This window comes from Dermacentor silvarum, chromosome 1 (assembly GCF_013339745.2).
Source record: "Dermacentor silvarum isolate Dsil-2018 chromosome 1, BIME_Dsil_1.4, whole genome shotgun sequence".
Classification (NCBI taxonomy): Eukaryota; Metazoa; Arthropoda; class Arachnida; order Ixodida; family Ixodidae; genus Dermacentor; species Dermacentor silvarum.
The window spans coordinates 328,437,634-328,446,364 of record NC_051154.1 but is presented as its reverse complement, the minus strand read 5'-3'; the positions used below and the strand labels follow the sequence as shown (position 1 = coordinate 328,446,364).

General features: G+C 47.5%; 1 protein-coding gene across 3 annotated transcripts in view; it reads right to left on the bottom strand.

The window, feature by feature from the left end:
• Positions 1-264: 264 nt before the first annotated feature.
• LOC119437350 (uncharacterized) overlaps positions 265-8,731 on the bottom strand; it is a 41,530-nt gene continuing 33,063 nt past the window's right edge. For all 3 annotated transcript variants that reach the window (XM_049660459.1, XM_049660458.1, XM_037704393.2), the window contains one exon: positions 265-361. In XM_049660459.1, coding sequence (XP_049516416.1) covers positions 289-361 — 73 coding nt within the window. In that variant the 3' untranslated portion in view covers positions 265-288. The remainder of the gene's footprint in view (positions 362-8,731) is intronic.

Genomic DNA, 8,731 nt, shown 5'->3' with positions numbered 1-8,731 from the left:
CTACTTCTTTGTTTATTGTCTCTTATCAATGTATTGCATTTCATCATAAGGCTGCAACTTGTTAACTAAAGGACAAACACCAGGCGCCTTTATCAATGTTTTTACTTTACAATGGTTGCGCCTGCCGGTGACGGCACTACAATCGGTCGTTCCCACTGTTGCCATCGTGGACAGCGCGCCGCGGAAAGGTGAAGCGACACGCGCCTTGAATCACAAACACACTCACGTGCATGCGAAGTAGAATCCAAAACAGGACAAGCCTGTGGGTGCAGTCGTCCTTCACTTTAATTAGGGCTGGTTGACAGACGTCGAGGACCCCGGCGGGCACGTTGTCACTGAGGCATCTCCCTGGCGTGACCAACTGCGAGGAGCGGTAGTGAAGTTTTTGACAAAGCTGTGAAGACGTATCAGTGTGTTAGTGCGACAAACCAGTATTGTAATGTGCAAACAAATAAAAGACGCAGTCTAGCTTTTGCGCACCAAGTGTCTAGTTCCAGCGCCGCTAGCCACTGCAGCGTGGTCATTTCGTGTGTCTCTTCTACTTGGGACAGGGCCGCTATTTGAATTTATCAAGCATTTAACATATAAACACCCTAAAGCTACACATATTCTACAACATATTACATTGATAGTTTTGCGAAATTGGCTGATCGGAACAGGCGCTAAATCTACGGACATCTACATCTATGGCAATTATTTTCTGTCTACTGCACGGTTAAGACGAAAATGGCAACCAGTGCTGGCGACGCTCCGATCGAAGGAGAGATGCTGAGCACCCAACGCGATCATCGTCTTCTGCCAAAGTTTAAAAAAAGTTTTATGTTCCTTGATTTACTTTTCGCACTTTAGAGAGTGAGAAATGCTGCTGTCTGCGCAAGAAAACACGTGTGGACGAAATCATGGCATAACGAAAGGCACCCTGGCCGTCTACTTTTTGTGAATGACCGCTCTTGCTTGAACAGTAAAATGAGGTCTGTACAGAAGCAGTATGTTTAGCCAGCTAGCACTAGATTGTGCTGAATACGGCTGGGAACCAATTTTCACATATCAATCTGTTGTATGAAATTGCGATGATGAGCGGGCACTGCTGTATCGGAAGCCTTCCACATTCATAAACGTGGATGTGCATGCGTAAGTTGCCCATTCATTGCATTCCTTCCGAAGGAGATCATTCCTATCGAAGTAATTTCATGCCACTTCTTCCCATGCATGCTTCTGTTGTGCATTTTACAAGTATTTTGACTTCGCTAAGCAGTCTTGTATTTCGATTGGGTTGCGAGGTGGCATAACGTCAGAACGAAATAAAATATAAGCACGCAGGCCACTTTGATGCACATAATGCAAACGCTACTTATCAAATGTCTTGTCTATGGGTCAGCATTCATAATCTTCAGGTTGGGTGCTTCTCAACTTCACGCCTCCAAGTACACTTTCGCGAACTGTCTTTGTCCAGGGGCATTGACCCCATGTAAGGGTAAGGTTGACCCCAAGCAAACGTAATGGCTGGTGTAAGGACCGACCCTGTCCGAAGACTGCAGAGAGCGAATTATTTCACCCGAGAAAAACTGTGGGGCTCTGCGCAGTCACACACGGGGGGTGAGGGCGCGCGAGTCCCGTCTGATCTTTGGCCAATGAGAACTGAGCGGCGGTCAAAGGGAAGTGCAGGAGCTGTACAGGTGGCATGAAAGAGTGAGCATTGCGGTCCCGCTCAGTTATGAACTCGGTACTTGCATACCCCTGTAAGCTGCTGGTAACATCCCGCGCAAAGCCATGGAAGCGAATACAATGAAGGCAAAACTTCACGAATTTACGTGGTTTCGAACGAGGAATCCAAAGTCTCCTGAGCGGGTGTTTTAGTACTGCTCCGCAACCACACTTCATTGCAGTTGAAAAAACGTTGCGTCATTGGCCCTCCCTTCGAGTGCGCAAAACGCTATTTTACTGGTCACAATAAAGACATCAGAAAATACAAATTTCTTTATTTCTTGGTTTACATAAAAGTATTCGGTGAGAGGCGCCTCAGAAACTCATTTCCATCAATAATAAAGCTAAGTGGATGAAATTCATATATTGTAACTTTTGATTGCTTTTAGTTTATCGAAATCTTATTTGGGTGTAAAATTATGGTCTCTTGTGCAAGCTTCAAGCATCGTATTATGACAATGAAAGTGTTTGTATTTCACATAATGCACAGATTGCAAGGAAAGAAATGCATTTTAGTTTAGTTTTCTTTTATTATTTAAGGAAAACATTTATAATCTCAAGTGGCATTTTACAAAAGATTGTCAAGTGGTTTCCCAACAGCAGCATAGCTAATATAGCTTGAACTACAGTCAAACCTCGTTATAACGAAGTTGAAGGGGGAGTCGTAATTACTTCGTTATAACCATTAGTTCGTTATAGCCAATATCCATTTCTACCGACAATTAGCCAGCAAGAGAGAATGTACTCACCACCGAATATCACAGCAGCCCGCCGCGCAGCGCAAAACGGCCGTCGGAAGGCAAAAAACTAGCAAAATAATAAAGAACAATGCACTTTATTTCCGCCAAATTCAGCACACCAGCTGGCAGATCACTTCGAAGAAAAATAGTCCTTAATAGACTTTTGCCGACTCTTCTTCAAGCGGATGACTGCTTTTTCAGCTGCAGCCGCTATTTCGAGTCCGTCCTCGCCGTCATCGTGAGCACCAAAGAAGCGGCGCAGCAGGCCTGTCGCATCCAGCGCTTGTGCGGGCGTCGGTTCGTCGGGTTCGCCAACATTAGGCTCCAGAGTGTCGACACATTCGTCACTGTCGTCATTATGCACCCCCGTCACCGCGCGCACAATTTCCGCATCTGACAACTCCGGTTGTCACCGCGTCAGCATCGGCCGACGTACGTGCAGAATGTGTCGCAGTCAGGCACAACGCCGGCGTCAAGGAGAGCGTCCCACGACGTCTGGGCCTGGTCGCCCGCGGCACCCTCACTGGCGACATCACCGAGATCTTCGCTGGGCTCTCCGCTGCTGACGCCAAATGAGGCATGCCGGAAGCAGTTGGCGATCGTGCTTGCAGTGACGGCCATCCAGGCAGCTTGTAACATCTCGATCGCCATGTACAGGTCGATTGTTGTCTCGCGCTTCATGCTCATATTGAGCAAAATTCGGTCGATGACACGCTTGCGGTAGCCCGACTTAAAGTTCATGATCACACCTTGATCGAGGGGTTGCACAACCGCAGTAGTGTTAGGCGGCAAAAAGCACAGTTCAATGTTTTTAAGCACAACGGTAGTGTGGTGGGCCGCGCAGTTATCCAGGACGAGGCATATCTTGCGGTTCTGCTTGCCCAGCCGCTCGTCCCACTCACGCAGCCATTGTGCGAAGATCTCTCTTGTCATCCAGGCCTTGCGGTTGGACACATAACTCACTTGGAGTTTCCGCTTTCTTTTGAAGCATCGTGGTGATGCACTTTTGCCGATCACGAGGGCCGGCACCTTTTCGGACCCGTCCATATTCGCACAAAGTAGCACGGTCACACGGACCTTGCTCTGCTTACCGCCCTGGCAGCGGTCACCTTTGAGGGCCAAGGTTTTTTGCGGCAACATCTGATAGAACAGGGCAGTCTCATCTGCGTTGAACAAATCCCTGGGGCTGTATTTTTTGAGCAGCTGCCCAATGTTCTTCTCGATCCACGCCACTGCAGCTTCGCGGTCCACAGATAGCGATTCCCCGCTGACAGCCCTGCCGACAATGTCGTGGCGCTCCTTGAAGCGCTGCAGCCAGCCGTCACTCGCCACAAAATCATCGTGCCCCATGATGCACGTGAAGTTCCTTGCCTTCTGCTGCAGAAGTGCCCTGCTCACAGGAGTGCCGCTTGCTCTGATTTCTAAAAACCAGTTGAACACCGCCTTCTCGACAGCTTCGAAGGCGGGGGCTCGCAGCTTCATTCGGTCGCCTTTGACGCCACGTGCAACAGCGCCGGTAATAGCTTCTCTCTTGCTTAAGATCATCGACAGCGTGCTCAACGATACGCCGAAATCTTCGGCCACTTTTTTTTTCTTGACGCCGGATTCAACGGCTTTCAGCATTGCCGACTTCTGCTCGATTGTTATAGTTTTGCGCTTACGTTTGCCGTTGTCCATCTCGTGTCCATCTCGTGTCGGAGGAGGAGGTCAGATGCGCGGGTGGGTCAATGAGTTCCACAGGAGAGGGGAGGCCGGCTGACGCGCACGCTCGCGCGAGTTGCTGCGCGGGCGAGTCCATTAGTTCCTGAGGAAAGGGGAGGCAGGGAGACGCGCACCCACGCGCGTGTTGGCAGGCGGCTCCTGGGGAGCGCAAGGCGCGAGTTTTGAATTACCGCAGCCGTGATGGGACGTAAACCGTCGCGCGCTATAAGATATTGAATTCACGTATACCAAAATAATCAGTAAATGCTCGTTGTGGACAAAGAATGGTTCGTTATATCCATTGTGAGGAAATTTTCGCTTCGTTAAAAAAGGTTTTAAATACATGGGCGTCTATGGGAATTTCAAGGGGAATTACAATTGCTTCGTTATATCCATTAGTTCGTTATATCTCACTTCGTTATAACGCGGTTCTACTGTATAATAGTACCGGCACTTACATTCTACACATCCTTTTCTATAGCCGTGCTAAATTTGTTTATAATTTCGGTAATGGCTATGTGCGTCGTCGTTTCTTCCATCTCACGATGCAAACCATGATTGTTCGAAAAGCCTATTGTGCCTGACAAGATGTTTTTATCAAGTCACATAAAGATAGCATAAAACAAAGTTGAATCTTCAATTTATACCTTAAAATATGCAAGGTCATACCATAAAAGCTATTAAGGGACTACGGTCATACGAAACGCCAGCGGCGGTTGCATATGGTGCGGCCTAACGGGCCCTGACTTGAAAGCTATCTTCGATGGGGATAGAGTGCTTCATGTGCGCTGAGCTTTCGACGTTTAGTGCACGTTGAAGCGAGAGACAACACGAAGGTCAATTTGCTCACTGCTGCTGCCACGCGTTCACATTCCAGCGTTTTGACAGCGGGTATGCACGGTCATCGAGTGAGATGCGTTCGTGTTTTCTTGTGCGCATGACACCATGCGTGCTAATTTAATTAGCAGGCGAACATTTACTATAAGTTAATACGACCGATTCGTATAAGCATCCACTAATTTGCTATTGGAATCGATGCTTCGCCTTTCGGGCGAAACTGCGACTTTTAACAGCAGAGCTGTTTAAGCTATCTGCAAAACCGTGCTCGTCGATCGAAAAAAAAGCTGCGCATGGCGATGACATCATTGCACGTTGCCTAGCAACCACCTCGCGGAGCGGTGTGTGCTTCGCCTCTTCTCCATGCTGTGCACATGTTGCCTTGATATGGGACGTTAAGGAAAGAGAAGGTGAGAATGCGTGCGGCGCGCGCTATGCTCAGGAGAGAGAAAGAGAAAATGAGAGAGAGAGGGAGAGACATTGTAGCAGCACCAACGAGGACACGCGCAGAGCTGCTGCCGACGCGGTTCGCGTTTCCCCGCATTCGCGCCGAACGCGCGCGGTGTCTGTGACGGCAGCCGGCGCCTCTGGCAGCGGCTCGGCAGGTTTCAACCAGCCACGCCCCGACAAGTGTGGAGGCGCAGCTTTGCCGTGACGTCACCGGGGAGATAAAGCTCGGAGCCACCACGATGGCGGCAGAACTCTCGTTGACTCTGTGGCGAGTATATGTAGCTTTGACATGGGACGACCAAAGAAGATCCGGACACCCGAAGAAGCCGCTCGGCCAAGCAAGAATCTGCGCGTCGGCAGTGAACCGATTAGGAATACCGTGCCTAGTAGCACTTAGCATTTCCTCTCAAAACTTAGCCAACCCTAGTAAAACCCGGAAGAAGCTAGGTCGATCACCAGCTCCGCTGTTTACTTCAGTCTTGCACCACTAGTGCAAGCTGCCCACGTTCAAGTTCGCTGATTGACGAGTTTTTATTGAGGTAGCAGTTACACAAGCAGTCGATAACACAAGCAATGTTAACTTGACGACGTGATAATTTTCTCCCCCACTTTCGTAACACACCTTGAGCGGCTTTCCACCATTCTAGCAATTTTCCGACGAGCTGGCCTGCAGCTAAATTCCTCGAAGTGCCACTTCGCTCTTCGTCAAATTACTGTGCTGGGCCACCTTGTTGGCACTTTCAGTGTCCGACCAGACCATGAGAAGGTACGCGCTATCACGAACTTCCCCGTTCCACGCTCTGTCCATGAAGTGCGTAGTTTCGTGGAGCTGTGCTCCTACTTTTGCTGTTTCATGAAAAACTGTGCAGCACTCACACTTTCTCTCGCTGACCTTTTCAAGCAAGATGTCTCGTTTTGGTGGGGTCCTGTACAAGCTGACGCCTTCTCTGAGCTCATCGCCGCCCTAATGACTCCACCTACTCTTGCCCATTTTGACCCAGCTGCTCCCACAGAAGTGCGCACAAATGCACGGAATCCAGTCACGGAATCGGTGCAGATTTGGGCCAAAACCAACGAGTCATTGATCCTGTTATTTCGTACGCAAGTCGTTGCCTTTCAATATCTGAATGCAATTACTCTATTACGGAACGAGAATGTCTTGCGCTTGTCTGAGCCGTTTCGAAATTCTGTCCTTAACTTGTGACCCACCATTTCTGTGTTGTAATTGATCATCATGCTCTCTGTTGGCTTTCTTGACTAAAGGACCCTACTGGACAACTTGGTCATTGGGCACTGCACCTTCAGGAGTACTCTTACTCAGTTACCTACAAGTCTGGCCACCTCCATCTGGACGCGGACTGCTTGTCCTGCTACCCTGTTTCCCAGTATCTTGGGAAATATTTATAGACTACACAGCTACCTTGGTTCTCTACAGGAATAGTTAAAAATTACCGATCAATACCTATCAAGGAAGGAGCCAGGCAAGGAGACACAATCTCTCCAATGCCATTCACTGCGTGCTTCGAAGAAGTATTCAAGCTCTTAGACTGGGAAAGCTTAGGAGTGAGGATCAACAGCGAATGTCTCGGCAATCTTCGGTTTGCAGATGAAATTGTCCTGTTCAGCAACAGTGGAAATGAATTACAACAAATGATTGAGGACTTTAACCGAGAAAATTTAAGAGTGGGGTAGAAGATTATTATGCAGAAGACAAAGACAATGTTCAATAACCTGGCAAGGAACCAAGAATTAAGGATCGCCAGTCAGCCTCTAGAATGTGTACAGGAGTATGTTTATCTAGGTTAATTATTCAAAGGGGACCCCGATCATTAAAGGGAAATTTACAGAAGAATAAAAGTTGGTTGGAGTGGAAATGGCAGCCATTACCAAATCCTTACTGGGAGCTTATCACTGTCGTTGAAATGAAAAGTGTACAATCATAGCATTCTACTAGTGCTAATTTAAGGGGCGGAAACTTGAAGGTTAACAAAGAATCTTGACAACAAGTTGAGAGGAAGCTTTACCTCGGGCACAACTCCGATGCGGCCTGTTCAAATACATTGAAAACGCAGAAACGCTTTTCTGAGATAACCCCTGGACCGATTTTAATGAAATGTGTTGCATTTGAGAGAGAAAGTTAAATTCTAGTGTCTGCTGGAAGCGGGATTCTGATTTAGGGTCTGAATGTTTTTTTTTAATTTCAAAATTTTGAAAGTTCAGGAAAAATAGAAGCACGAAGTTTAGAAATTAATAGCTCTGCATCAGGAACAGCTATCGCGGTTCTGTAAACAACATCCATTAGGTCATGCAAAGCAGACAAATTCGATATGTCAATTTATAGCTTACGTGAATTCATTACATTGCGTACAAGGGTTCTGCAAAAACTGTATTTCCATATTACTGAGTTTTTGAGATTTATGTGTAATACATCAAATTTGTCCGCTTTAGATGTACTATTAGAAGCAATGCACCGAATTGTGATATAATTTTTTATTGCTGAGTTACAGAGTTGTATCGCGGTAGCTTCATTGTCTAATAATTTGTAATTTTTGCCAATTTCTAATAAGAAATTGACGGCCTAAATAAAAAATTTGAAACAAACAGTGACAAGATTTTACATTTTGCATTTAAATGCAATAAACCTCATCAAATTTGGTGCAATGGTTGCCGAGATAACAAATTCTTCTTTTCCATGTATTTAAATAGCAGCACCCGAGCTTTGCATTTGAAGGGGGCCTTTGACAACGTGACCCACGAAATTATCCTAACACATCTCTCACAAGTGGATTGCGGCCAAAACACGTTCGACTATATTAAGCAATTCCTCACTAATCGACAATCATACATTCGGATTCAGGACATTGGCCATGGCCTTTACCAATTAGGCACGCGAGGGACCCCGAAAGCAGCGTCCTCTCGCCACTCCTATTGAATCTGGCAATGATAACACTCCCCGCTTAGCTGGCAAAAGTAAAAGGCACCCGGCATGCGCCGTATGCCGACGACATCACCATCTGAGCGTCACACGGCTCGGCAGGAGACATGGAGCCTAACCTGCAGCAAGCGGTAACCATCGTGGATGACTATGCCCGTCGCTGCGGCCGTCAGTGCTTCCCGTCCAAATTGGAATTCGTGCACATACGCCCTCACCAAAGTGCACCGCCAAAATCGCCCTCTCCCTTTACAGCGGACCCATGCCCGAACGCGACGAGATCAGAGTATACTGGGGTTCTTTATTCACAAACATCGCAGAGCAGATGCAACATTGGCCAAATTGCGTAAGGTGGGGGACCAGGTGG